The following is a 14,446-nucleotide window of genomic DNA, read 5'->3' as shown; positions in this document are numbered from 1 at the left end:
TTTTCAGCTGATTGATCTTAGTATGACCGTTTCCGACGATCCCAAGGAGCCTTATTTCTTCTCAGTACTGCCTTGGATTATCCTGTATCGCATTATCAAGCACGAAGAGGCTGCTTTTAACTGCATGCTTCGACAGCATATCTCCGTAGGGGATGATGAAGGTTTGTTGAATCATTGTTTTCATGCCTTCAGTTTTCTGTTGGTGTTCATGCTATGGTAGTTGTTACACTGAGGGACCTTGTCAATTCCCATTTTTAGATGACTCAGAAACTCCTATGCTGCCCTCCTCCCTGATGCTTCTCAACACAGCCCACGAGTATCTTGGCCGTCGCTCCTTGTGCTGCAATTCAGACGGCGCACTCCTGAAGTTCTATGTAAATTTGTTTTTAGACTTCTGTCTGCAAATGAGATATTTTGACCTAAGTGATATGTGAATGTACAGTTTACATATATGCATTTAATTTTAAAACATAATGGAAAGATTTTACTACTTACTGTATCTGATATGCATTCATGCACTTAAATATTTACATCCAGTAAATGTAGATTTAACATGCATTATGTTTATTTGTATTAATGTGATTAATTTAGTTTGTATGGCTTTACTCGGAGCTTTACTCTTATGTTTGTAGGTTCGAGTTTTGGAAAAAGAGCTTGCAGCCTCTTCCAACACTGAGTCTCACCCCTACAAAGAGGAGTTGGAGATGGCCTTGGAGCAGTGCCTTTTCTGCTTATATGCCTACCCCAGTAAGAAGAGCAAGGCCCGCTTCCTTGAGGACCACTCATCTCCACAGGTCAAACACTCACATTCTAATAAAAGTCACTGTAGTTGTGCTTTCAATTTAGTTTATTATATTTTTTTTGAAACTTTTTAAGGGAAAACTATTTAATGGAAGCTGTAAAAGTGAAGAGGTGGTGCAAATGGCTCAATGCTTTGACTAATTGGTATGATTTCTCACCTGTATTTGCAAACTTGCATAAATAGGGTGTTTGAACAAGAGCAGCCTAATGCTGATGCAAACATATGTGACCTTATTGACTCTCACAACACAGACAAAGTCTGTTTCATCCATTAATGTTGTTTTCTTGGCTTGCGAGGTACACACATTTGGTGTTAATGAAATAAATTGAGGCCTTTAAATGGCATTAATGGCATAATGTCCTTAATTCACTGAATGAGAAATGTGAACATATTTAGATCTGACCTGCAGCATTTTATTCACTTGCTGTGTTTTAGCAGTTGGTGCACTTATCTTTCTCACTTTTTTGAGACATTTTTTCTCCTCTGCTAACTTTTTTTTTTTGTTCACCTTAGGAGCTATCTTGAGTGAGTTTTTGGTGGATAGCTACATTTGATCTAAATTTTAGAAATATAACTCTTATCAATAACAATGACATTACTTAACAATATTGTGAAAATGTAACCACTAGGGTGACTCATAGTACCTGGAAGCTATTTTGGCCTGTAGTCTTTTGTATTTTTGTAATGCATGTGTCTAGCCACCAGGTGGGTATCATTCCCACAGTCAGTGCACCTAGATGACTGGCATTCTGATTATGCAGTGCCATCATGCAAGAGAGGAGTCCCCAGGAGACCCTGTTACCACCGATTTTGCTCCGGCGTTGTGTGTTACTCTCTAATGCAATAGACACTAATGCTGCTACGGATTAATCTATGTTTTGCAGGTGGCACTGCTGTGGAGTGATGCCCTTTTCATGTTTCAGTATTTCAAACCAAAGTCGTTGCCTGAGTTTGACAGTTATAAGACAAGCACAGTTTCTGCGGACTTGGCCAATCTGCTGAGGAGGTTTGCTGGCATCGCCCCCTCGAGTGACACTCCCACTCTCACCATGGATGAAGTGGCAGCCTACATTGAGGGCATGACAGAAAAGGTCAGTCAGTGGGCCCACACTGAATGTGAAGAGCGCCAATGAGTCAGAAATGCTAAACAGTATCATTGTATTTCCATGGTTTTATTTTTTTTATAGTTTTGCCCTGCTTATATATCCACTTTTAACATCTTTTGCAGTGCAGTTTAAACCTCTATTTGTCACACAGAATCATAATCATTGAAGATATCTTGAATTTCTCCTTAAGGCCCCGTGCCTTCCTGAAGGTAGTGCTCCTGCACCTCCAATCATTAATGAGATCTACTACCTGCTGGCTGATTACCATTTCAAGAACAAGGAGCAGTCCAAAGCCATCAAGTTTTATATGCATGACATCTGTGTGTGTCCCAACAGGTAGTTCATTCCTCTACTCTAGTGTCAATGCTTATGCAGATTAATTAACAAAATGTAATTTTCTAGAATTTTTGAAGGAATTAATTCTATTTATGTAGTGAATATAGGTAAATAAATGTGCTTGTGTGGGGTTGTTTTTTTATTGTAAATGTACTGGAAATATTTTTGTCGGCATCGATACAGAGACGATATGTGTCTTTCCTCAGGTTTGACTCCTGGGCGGGAATGGCTTTAGCTAGGGCCAGCCGTATCCAGGAGAAGCTCAACTCCAACGAGCTGAAAAGTGATGTACCCATATGGAAGCACTCCCAGGCAGTGCTTAACTGCTTCAAGAGGGCCCTGGAGATAGATAGCTCTAACCTGTCTCTGTGGATCGAGTACGGTACCATATCATATGCACTCCACTCGTTTGCTTCACGGCAGCTAAAGCAGTGGCGCCATGAACTCCCCCCAGAGGTGGTTAAACAGGTGAGGCACATGTTAACATGTTGACATCAGTGGAGTTCTCTTGTTGCTCATCTGTATCTCCTGTCGTTTTAAGTGTCCTATTTTATGTCACATTTTCCGTGTCTGAGCTAAACAGATGTCACATCCTGTCACTTTTGTTTGTTCCACATGTGAAATCCTTGCAGAGTAAATTGATCTGGCGCCTCAAGGTAAATTACTCATGAAGGCCCTGCTGTGTGTGTGTGTGTGACTGTGTGTATGTGTTGTTTCAGATGGAAGAAAGGAGAGACTCCATGTTGGAGACAGCATCCCAGTGTTTCCAGGGTGCTTCCCGTTGTGAGGGTGACAGTGATGAAGAAGAGTGGCTCATTCACTATATGTTGGGGAAAATAGCAGAGAAACGCAAACAGTCTCCAGCGGAATATCTGCAGCTTTACAAAAAGGTAAACAACTGTGGAGACTTCAGGCTACACATCTGAGTACACTCACCTGAGCCCTTGGTGAGTGTGCTGCACACACAGGAGAGACAGTGAAGCAGGTGAAGTACTTGAGTTGACGACAACTACACTTGTTATGTTACTGTAAGTGTAATAAAAGCCTCAGGAGTAAAAAGCCAATTATATATTCATTGAGTTAAAATGTCTTATATCAGGATAGGTATAGTATAGGACAGGATATGAAATGACCTATATTGGGATATGAGATTTTGGTCACCCAGCCCTAATTGTCATGATGACAATATCGTATAATCCTCCGATACAAAGTTGATTACAGCTGATTTTCTTGTTCTCCCTGAGAGTTGTTTCATAATCCTCCTACAGACACAAAGATCACTGTCCTTCCACCCTCGCAAGATATTTTTTTTTCCCAAGGGAGAACGATGTTTGGAGTTAGTCATAGCTCTCTTCTTCTGATTAGATCAGTGGAAGCAGATGAACCTGTATGAGATACAGTGTGATGGAGGTCAGCACAGGATGAGAGGGGTAGTGTGAATGCAGTGAACCCTGATGTCACCAAACATAACTGTTTTCTATTCCTCACTGTACTTCTTCCCTCCATTTTACCTGTTTAAGAGTTTGTTTATGTTGCCGGACGAGTGTGCAGAGTTGTTGACTCTCTTCTCTTTGTGTTTATAGGCAGCACACTATCTGCATGAAGAAGCTGCCAGGTATCCCCGGAAAATCCATTATCATAATCCCCCTGACCTGGCTATGGAAGCCCTGGAGGTAAACTGTCTGTGGGTGGTAGCTCAAATAGTTGCTAGTTGTGTCACAATGATGCCATGTTATGTAAGATAACTATCTGAAAGCATTCACATTTAAAATATTATTTATATTCCTGCAAACCGTCTGACTTCCCTTAACTTCTCTCTTCTAGTTGCATTTCCGTCTCAGTGCCACCATCCTAAAACTGCTAGAGGCTAATGTGCCTGATCTGGAGCATGAGCTCTTGTTCAATTTGCTAGTTGAGGCTGCTACAGGGCCATTTGCCAGAGGGGAAGAGAAGAGTATGCCAAGCATTCCCAGGTCTCATGAAAAGTAAGCTACATGTGACATCAGGAAAAAGCATTTGACCTTTTGGTCAAACTTTCATTCTCAACCTTGTTCTTGATTCATTGCAGGGAGAAACCCACCTCCATGATGGATGAAGACTTTAATTGCTCGTCAGTTTGCATAGGGAACGTCCACAGCTCCTCCCTTCCATCAGTTGCCACCCCAGGTCTGGCATCACCTCCTTATGTGGCCACGCCGTTTGACCACGATTACGCCAAACGCAAAACACTCCGACGGCAGCAGTGGCAGCAGCAGCGGCATGAGGAGCAGCAGGCTGATGGTACAGTCCCAGTCCTAGACACTGTCTCTGGGGTTGGGCCCTTTGCCCTTTCTGCACTGGGACAGGAAGCCCACTGGGGAGTGCTCAGATTGCTAATCACCATGCTTAATGGCTTTGGTTTCAGTTACAATGATCCCCGTGCACTGGGTGATTGGGATGTGGTGAAATGGGCAATATGGCTACTGATTATTTGACTAATTTGCTATGCCTGAGCAGCAGTGCTGAATTGAATGGATATGAAGATTGAGTTTTGCAGAGAGCATTAAGGCCTGTGTGTGCATGTGTGTGCGTATGTATGTGTGTGTGTGCTGGTGTATTAGTCGCTTTATTGCTGGTCCTATTTTCTTTCTTTACCAATCATCTTTCCTCTCCTAATGTTTTACAGTTGTTGTTTTGTTGTAACTTCCTTAAGCCTTCAAGATCACAGATCAAGTGCATCATTCTAGAAAAGCATTGCCATGCAGTATTGCAGGCAGGTGTGATGGGTTTTTTTTCCTGTTGTTTGTTCGGGGTTTTTTTTAGCTTCAATCTGCAGCTGCCGATTAGTGCCACACCTTGAGTTTAGCTCACTGGGTTAAAACAAGTGTCTTTGTGACATTGGTTACACATCATCAACCAATACCTCAATTATAGACAGAGGAGTTTGTCATAGAGTAACAACATTTGTTGGGGGTTTTATTTCACAGATAAGGATACTAGTTTCATGTGTTCAGAGCAGTTGAGGTACTCTACATGACAGTTCTGATAAGCAGGAATGTTTCCAGTGTTATACAACCCTCAAAGAAATGTTTTATATTTCTTATAAAGCTGGATGTGAAAATAGAAAATGAATGCTTCAGACTTGATAGTTGCACGCAATAATGTACTAGATGTACATAGCTGATTCCAATAATGTACATCCAGTACAGTGTGTGCATTGAATATCCACTTGCAGTGTTGCAATCATAACTGTCTTTGTTTGAATTACATACAAGACATTTTAAGTATGTCTGTGAAAGTGGTATTTCATTGTGTCACCAAGACATCAGAATTTACAGAACACAGTTTCTTCATACTTGTACATTAAGTAAATGTCAGAATTAAAGCAGCCTGGATTTCAATTTCAGGGGTTGGAGTCAACATTTGCATTACTTTTAAGTCTGTGCAAGGATATTATGAAACAGAGGCTGAAATGCTGTTTGGAGGAAAACAGCCCCGGCCATGTTTCCCATGTAACAAAAACGGTGACATCCTTCCACCCACTCCATGTGTCGTGTTAAGCTTGAATGTGCAAATAATGCAGCCATATTGCCCATGTTGCCAGTTTTGTCTCCCTTTCCAGATTCCTTCCTACCTACCTACCTACCTGCCTGCTACCTCTTTTGCCTGCTTGCTTTTACCACCTGCTTTGCCATTTATATGCATGTAGTTCTAATGGGGTGAATGTCTTCACTACTGGACAGTCCTTTTATCACAATTCACTAAAATGTCTGGTGTTTCATGTGGTCACATTTTATTTGAGTTTGGTGTGGGCTTAATTTGACAGAAAGTCCAACTCCCTGGAGATATTTCAAAATCTTGCGTGAATCATGTGTTGGCATTTTCACACTAATTGGACATAATTAGAAATTATGTCCAATTATTGGAAAATAGCAAAGCCAGAAAGACTGTGGCTTGCCTATTAACGGCACACAACTGAGACTGAAGTCAGAAAAGATGCCACTATACACATGTTTGCCTGTAGGTGTCCAATCTGTTTGGCTTGATTCCTGCTTAAAGCATATCAGGGTGACAAGAGTGTAGGACCTGATTCAGACACGCATTTCTTATATCGTTATCAGGCTAAATGCTCTTTTGCGATCTCCTGTTCATTTTTTACAATTTTGATTTTGTTCTTTCTGGATTTCTACCCTGATCTAGGACTCTCCAGAGCTAGACAAAACAGAGCCAGGATTTGATTTATCCTGCTGCTCTATTGACAGTAAACTAGGAGATCATTTGTAGGGCACAGTAACAGTAGCCTGGGTGACTTTGCAGGGGTATGACACAGCTTTAAAGTGTCTTTGTCATATTGCTGAATAAGCAGCTCTTGCTTTTATCCATTGATTCCACTGATCCACATCTTACATTATGGCCTTACTGTTTCAGGCTTCAAAGGAATAAGGTGGTCTTCAGAAATACTGTGCTAATGCTGTGCTGGAGCATCAGGATAATATCATAATGCACATTTTGTGTGTTCTCAGAAAGAAATTTGTGTCTGAATCGGGTTCTACATTTCTAAGGGGAGTGGCATTTAAACTGTACTCAGTTGTGATATATGATTTTATGAAGGAAAATGTGCTAATTGCATTTTTAAAAGTAAATTCAGCAGTACAGTTTTTCTTGATTATATTGTAAAACCAGCTCCCCGTATCTTCAACAGCCTCACCAGAGTTTGACCATGATTACTGCCTGCCCAGGTCTCCAATGTGGCTGGCTTCCCTGAATGGTACTGCTCTCCAAACCCACCAAACTCTTTAAGAGGCTATGTTTTCAGTCAGAAAACAGTTCTTTAAGACTAATGCAGTTCATTCTTGCAGGAAGCACTCATTACACAGTTGTCAGTTTACACAAATTTACAGTGCCATAGTAACTTTGCTGTTAACTAATGATTGTGAATCTTTTTGAAATGTCCCTTGTGTGCATTATTCTCTGAAATAGCAAGCTTGTTGATTCTGTTATTTACAGTTCCCTGCCAAGATTTTTTTTTTTTTTTTTTTCGCTGAGGCTGCATAACATGGCAATTAAGAGGAATGCTGGCATTTTGGTTTTGAACCACTTACAAAAACAAACCATCCCTCTTTATAACAACTGAGTGTGTCATTATTGATGCACTAATAAGGATTTGTAGCACATGACCTATTTTTGTTTCATAATTATATTTTTTCTAGGAATGTTTGGCATGTAAAAACAAGTCACGAACAGCTCGAAAAAAGGCTTACACAGCATGCTGCCAAAGTATGCAATTGCACATCTTGGATAATTTGAAATACACACGATACAGTAATCTTTATTTAACACCACTATATATATATATATATATACTGAAAGATCAAGTCTCCTAACTGAAATAAAAGTAAAATAAATTTTAAAAAGAACAGACAGAAGCAACTTCACATGTATGTACATTTTCATAATATCCCGAAGACTGATTTGTCTTGATCTGCGGCCATTCAACTACCGTGTTGTTGTTTTTTTTTGTTTTGGCAGAGCGCAGTCAGGACAGTGAGGTGGTGATGCTCTCTGACTCCAACTCCACCCAGGATGCCTTCACAGATCCCGCCAGCTCACAAGACAGCAGCCACAAACCTGCCTCTGGGAAAGCCAGTTCATCGTCATCAGAAAGCACAACACCTGTGAAGGAAGGGCAGCCCGCATCTGAGGACACAGGTATACCAAGACTGCAATAATAGAGATTTCCTGAAGTTATTTGTACCATTTTTTTTTTTTTTTTTTTTTGTAGTTGCCTCTACCCCCTTGATTATTTTGATAGGTAATATTTGCATCAGTTTTTGTCCTTTTCCAAGTCCTGAAGTCTTTGGTTTGAATCCTATTTTAGCATCACACGGAGAACATACTGGCATCCAGACAGAAGAGAAAGTTGTCCAGGAAGTAGTAGACACTGTGGTGGTGACACTCCCTGAGGCCTCAGCCCCCAAAGTCTCTGCAGATCCCTGTCCTCATCCTCTGCCTGTTCCAGCCACCCCTCCGAAGCAAGCCTCCTCTCAACACGCCACTCCTCAAACCCCAGTCACTGAGGGTAAGAGGAAGCCAGAGCCCCCCCCTGAGGTGATTGAGGTGCCCAAAGCCCTGCCTGCAGAACACGCTGACCAGAGGCGAATGCTGGTGGAAATGTGTGTCAGCGCTCTCTTCCTCTGCCTCGGCCGTTTCCCTCAGCACTACAAGAGTCTTTACCGCCTGGCCTTCTTCTACACTAACAGCAAGACTCATCAGGTCAGTCCACACCTGGTAACTGATGTCACCGGTCCATTCTCATCGTGTTTCACAGGCTAAGTCATCCATTAAACCTAAGCCATACACCTATAATCAGTGTCCCCTACCATTAACGGTGGCATTTACAGGAAATGAGTCTTAAGAATTCCTATAATTTGCTCAAATGTCACATGGACCTTTTGCATTGATTGTTTCAGAGACAGTATATTAGAGCTGCAAGGGCTATTTGATTTATTTTTTGTCTTGGTTTTCCCTGTGGGCCTGTGAGTTCTGCAGTGATACACGAGTTGCTGAAACAGTCTGTGTTGGCTATAAGGCTCTGTAGGCAGAGGTGTGTGTGGGTGGTAGCGCAGTGCTCTCTCAGCCAGTTTGGCACAGGGAAGTTGTGTTGAGCCTTACTGTGGTGGCATCCTTCTGTCAGTGCACGGTTTGTCAAACCATTTTAATCTAATCCTTGTCCCTACTCAATAAGGCTGAATTATGAAGGGAAAGGTTCTAGTTCTTTTATATTTTATATTTTGTAATATGTTTATCTGACCTCTGAGTACTCTGTGTGCAGTGTCATAGGCTTCATGGCTCCAAGCTGTAGTGTCTTCCTAATTTGCGAAAAGACAAATAAATCTTTTTTTCTCTGTTCTTGTAGTGACAGTCAGGAGCACAAAAAATAATAAGTTAAATAAAGATAATTTCCTTGTGGCTCAATTAAATATAGAATAACATTTGATTGAGGCTTACACAGCTGGTGAGGTTTCCCTCGATTTTTGCCTCCAGTAGAGTTTTTGGCAGCCTGGATGAAAGCAGATGCACTCTGGCCGTGACTTGATGACACAGCCGCTTGATGTGAAGCTGTTGACACAGGTTGCTTAGCCCCCCTCACAACCTGACACTTCCAGTGTTGAAAGCCTCTGTGACCCTTTTGTTCTGAGGAAAACTGCCCCACTCTCATTGATTGGCCAGCTTTATCCTGACTCCAAAGATGGAAGGAGAGGGAGCCTGTAATTTCATGCTATAGGCTACTGGGTTTGTGAAAGATAACATAAGGTTGCACTAGCTTGCTATCTTCTCAAACAGGGCACTGGTATAGACACTGATTTGTGAGTCACTATGCTGTGAAAAGAGGTGCGCATTTTCCTGATTGCAAATGAGCATAATTTCCTTCCTTTTTTAGCAGATTTTGAATTTTTAAATACAGCACGCTAAGATACATCTGTTTATCACTTGTGTCAATCTATTCTCATGAAGGAGGGCTATCCTCACGGTTTTCTTATGTGTTATATATGTTCAAATGTACATAGAAATGTATGCGGGTTTTTCCATTTTATTTATTTATTTCCCACCACAGAACCTACAGTGGGCCCGAGATGTGTTGCTAGGAAGCAGTGTCCCATGGCAACAGCTGAAGCACATGCCAGCACAAGGACTTTTCTGCGAAAGAAACAAGACAAACCTGTTCAATGTAAGTCAGAGTTCACCATGCCTGCATGTTTTTCTTTCTCCTCTCCATGTGTCATTATGTCACCATACATTGCTTATTATATTTTAGAGACACCTGTCATTACCGGATGTATTGGCATTCCATTATCGTAACACTTACAATTGTTAAAATCTCAATAACCATTTTTAAAAAAAAAAAAAAAAAAAAAAAAAGGCAAAAGTAATAAAAAACATTTCATTTTATTGACTTGTGGCATAAACAAAGTTGATGTTTCTCAAAGTGACTTCCAAGGCCAGCGTTGTGTGAAAGAGGTGGCATGGTGGTGATGCAGGCATTCCTGAATGATTGTAGCGGATATCTTACAAAGTCCTACTTGTTATCAAAGACACAAGTAGGAAAGCCTTTTATGTTTTTTACACTTCAGATTGTAATGATGATCTCCGGGTCAATGTTATTTCAGACTTTGCGTTGGTATTTCTGTACTGCAGTTTGTTGTGTAGTATCAGCTGAGATATACATCCATACCAATATATCTGCAATAAGCCAATAAGTTCTTTTCTTTTTGCTGCCTATGAATGCACAGATGTGAAATCCTTTTACGCAAAGAGGATTTGGTAGTAATGTAACATCAATGTAACTTTTTCCTTTTGCAAACATACAAAATATCACTTTCACATGCACACAGGAAGCACTGTTGTCACAATAATGTCCCTGACTATAAAATACTGATATATGTGTTGTCTTTAACCGGTTAAATTCCACAACTCCTCTCAGCTAGAGGCTGTAGAGGCTCAGTTTTAAAGCTATAGTGAAGATTCTGGTATCGTATGAAACTAAATGACGTAAGGCATCCATTGGTACAATGGTAATGCGCTTTCTGTTCAAGGCTAAATAATGCTCCAAAGTTAGGCTAAATTTTGGCATGGGAGAAACTTGTATTTTCAAAGGGATCCGTTGACCTCTCACCTCAAGATATCTGAATTAAAATAGGTTCAATGGGTGCCCACGAGGCTCCCCTTTACAGACATGCCCACTTTATTCTAATCCCATGCAGTTTCTTGCATGCAGTATAAATGTGTTATTTTGGCCTATTCTAAAAATGGTGTATTTGAATATTTCTGCATACTGTGGTCCCTAAACAGTCTTGGAATTGCATAAATTGACTGCAAAGCCGAGACTCTTGTGGTTTCATTGAGCCCAGTTGTATTCATGTGTGATGATGTTAGTCCCCATAGTAGCCATTTCACTGTAATGAGACCATTTTTTTGAAACTTGACCTCATTGTATAAAATGACCTATTGTGACCCTTTCCTTACAACCACAAACTAGAGGCAGAGGACATTCATAGGATGTGTGGCTTTTCTAGGTATATGGACAATAAGGGGGTTTCTGAGCAATTGCCAGAGTGCTTGCCACACAATCACTGAAAAATGCAATTCTTACAAAAATTTCCAAATGTCAAAAGTTTTTGATACCAAATCACAGCATGAATTTTTCTATGGTGCCCCGCAAGGTCTTGTTGTCTTAATGTGGTATTTTGGAGGAATTTTTGACCATTATTATCAATTCTTGAAAGGTCAAAAATGGTTCAATTTTGCACCCAATCTGTGTAACAAATGGTATCAACTCAAAAATTGCATTAACAACTCATGACAACAGCAACATTATTGAGCATGGGAATGGCCATCATATACTTCCATCATAATGTTGTAAGACCTTATACACTCTAAACTTTCAAAATTTGAATAAGCACCTAACCAAAACACAGTGTTTATTACAGATTTATGACTAGAAAAACTTGACACACAGTGCTGAGCTGTGTCTCAAAGAAAAATCTTCAGGTTCCCAGCTTTCAGATGATGTATACCACTTTTATGTGACCCGCTATCTCCACCTAAAGATCCCCTGCCCCCCCCCCACCCCCCTAAAAAAGACAAAAATGGGTCTATGGTAGGGAGGAGGTGAGTTATATATCATCATCATTATACATAAGTGCATGGTTGCAGTACCTGTAGAACACTGAGGTGTGTCATCACATTTGTGACTAATGATCTGCCTGCGTGTTTGCTGTGCGTGAATGACTGGCATACTACAGCTAGGTTTACCCTTTTCACATGTATTACTCACATAATTCAATTCGATGCACAAAAATCAGCCCTAAATATGGATCACTAGATACAAGTGCTGCTATAAATGGAATCATATAGTGGTAGATTGTTGAATTATCTCCCTCTTGAAATTACTCTGTTGAGTTCCTGTGGAGGAGATTACTGTCTTGATGTGACATCTGTTCTGCATGTCAGTTTATTTACCTCTTTTTACTCAAGGTGGTTATTACTGTATGTCTTTTCAGTGTGTGGAGAAATTGGCTTACTTTTTGATTGGTTTCTTGTGTGATTTGTCAAAGCCTAAATGTTCTCACTTTTCTTACAGAGCAGATAATACAAGCAGAATATCACTTTAAGTCAGCATGTCATTTCATTCAGTGGTCAGGGCATGTTTTGGCAGTGCACATTATTTTGGACATAGTTGTGTAGGCTGACTCCAGAAGGCTTCTGGTAACAGACTGTAGAAGCGATGTGGGCCAGGTCTGAGCTGAGGGAGAGCTCTGCCGCGCTCTGGCTCCCACTGGGTTCTCACTGAGCCCCTTCTGGAAGCAAACCTGCCACTCTGGCATACCAACTGTTGGAGCTTTACTGTTCCCTTCAAACCAAACCCCTTTTCTCTAGTGGAGGACAATGCAAACCTTTCTAAATATTAATCAAACACGCCTGTTTGCCTTGAGTCTATGAGTTCATGGCAGTTATTACATTAACAATTAAGTTGCTCTAACACTTTGTATAGTCTACATTTTCAACCTTTCATTTTGTCAACTTCATGAGACCAACAGGGGATACCATCTTTTTAAAAGTAGTTGTTGATGGATTAAAAAAGCATTAATTGTTCAGAACAGTTTTTGCCAGGCAGAAGTGGCTTTGAACCAAAACTCTGGAGAAACTAGCTTATCTAACCTTTATTCTTTAGGTAAGTCAATCTCAGCTGACAGCCGACCTCTGCATTAGAACCTGATTAATCACTCACTGCCAGTGTTTGATAAATATATTGTATGTGTTCGAGTCATCTCTTCAGTGACACAAAGACCAAGTGAGTGCATGAGAACTGTCTCAAATTCACACACTGTGATCATATCAAACATATGATCTCCTTGATCTCAAGGAGACTTGACTGTCCACTGAGCATGCACCACATTGAGCCCGTGGGTGCATACGGAGTTCCCTAATGTAGGTCATGATGCCCCACTTTCTCCTTGCCTTGGCTGGGTTACATTAACTGAGCCTGCATAAAGTAACCCATATACTGCCATTTAGAAATGATCCAGATAAGGTTGTTGCATAATTTATCGTTGTAGTTGTCAACACTAGTGACTTTAGGAAGGCCAGCACACTCTTAAACCAGTAATAAAGTAATCGTAAAATCATAATGACTGAGTAAGTCTAGGTTCATATTTCCTGAGTCACAAGGGTGGGGTGAATCATTTATACCACATTACATCATGGTACAATCTATGATACATTATTGATACATTGGCATCAGTATTGTGATATTGAGGGAGTTTCCTTCTTTTACTGCAGACATTTGAACTCTGAACTCTTCTGCTTTGCCACTTAATGACCATTTGAGGTTTTAATTATGGTGTGTGTGTGTTCATGTTCCTGTGTGCATGTTAAGATGGCTCAGACTCTCCCTACTCTACTCACTGCTTCATCTCAGCTGCTTGTAATAAAGCTCTCCACGATGCCTTTGATAAATCTGGTATATATCTGCTTTTTCAGTTGTATATCTTCCTCTTAAAGGTGTAATATGTAGCTTTTCCACATTAAAATGACTAAAAACAACTACACATATGTTATATATTTTGTTGAGTTGTGTACTTACATTATCCCAATTGTTTCCAACAATTTTCAAACCCAGAGAAATCCGTAATTTTAGTTAAGGTAACAGTCCGTTTCATTTGGTCACTTCTCAGTGGTGTCATATCCTCTTTACTCCCTCTACCGAAGAGTTTAGGCACACAAGATGATGGTGATCTTGTGCACATGTGTTGGTGTTGTGGTTGACCACCAGAATTGACTTTTTATCCAGTTTTAAGTGACATTTTTACAATAAACTTTTTAGATGTTGGTTGTTTCTGATCTTTTAACCAGATGTATACACACAGAAACTAATAATAAGGAACTTTGAAGGCAGTGTTGATTAGCTGAGCATCTGTTCTGAGGTTTAGAGGTTCCTGGTGGCTGTAGGAGATTTTAGCATCACCTTAACTTGTAAATAAAGTGAAAACTAGCATAATTTAAACAAAATAATAAAGAAAACATAGCATTGTGCCGGGAGCCGCAAGAGAAGCTGCGGAGGCTGACTGAGAGAAACTGTACAGCAATGATGGATTGTTTAACAATTCCCATGATCCCACGCTACTTCACGACATCATCCTTGAATGAGAGATCCCTAGTGGCA

The 14,446-nt window shown here is 40.5% G+C and overlaps 1 protein-coding gene across 4 annotated transcripts in view; it reads left to right on the top strand.

The window, feature by feature from the left end:
* cabin1 (calcineurin binding protein 1) overlaps window positions 1–14,446 on the top strand; it is a 39,113-nt gene that overhangs the window by 6,431 nt on the left and 18,236 nt on the right. The window contains exons 18-31 of one of the 4 annotated variants that reach the window (XM_042420913.1): window positions 8–161; window positions 259–374; window positions 633–794; window positions 1,687–1,893; window positions 2,099–2,244; window positions 2,451–2,712; window positions 2,964–3,134; window positions 3,828–3,917; window positions 4,069–4,229; window positions 4,313–4,410; window positions 6,926–6,991; window positions 7,753–7,932; window positions 8,102–8,496; window positions 9,839–9,952. In XM_042420913.1, the coding sequence (XP_042276847.1) occupies window positions 8–161; window positions 259–374; window positions 633–794; window positions 1,687–1,893; window positions 2,099–2,244; window positions 2,451–2,712; window positions 2,964–3,134; window positions 3,828–3,917; window positions 4,069–4,229; window positions 4,313–4,410; window positions 6,926–6,991; window positions 7,753–7,932; window positions 8,102–8,496; window positions 9,839–9,952 (2,322 nt within the window). Of the gene's footprint in view, window positions 1–7; window positions 162–258; window positions 375–632; window positions 795–1,686; window positions 1,894–2,098; window positions 2,245–2,450; window positions 2,713–2,963; window positions 3,135–3,827; window positions 3,918–4,068; window positions 4,230–4,312; window positions 4,525–6,925; window positions 6,992–7,752; window positions 7,933–8,101; window positions 8,497–9,838; window positions 9,953–14,446 lie in introns of all 4 variants that reach the window. The other 3 variants (XM_042420910.1, XM_042420914.1, XM_042420911.1) reach the window with 3 other exon arrangements.

Source organism: Thunnus maccoyii, chromosome 9 (assembly GCF_910596095.1).
Source record: "Thunnus maccoyii chromosome 9, fThuMac1.1, whole genome shotgun sequence".
NCBI classification, from domain to species: Eukaryota; Metazoa; Chordata; class Actinopteri; order Scombriformes; family Scombridae; genus Thunnus; species Thunnus maccoyii.
Note: the sequence above shows the minus strand (reverse complement) of the source record. Positions and strands in the feature narration are given on the sequence as shown.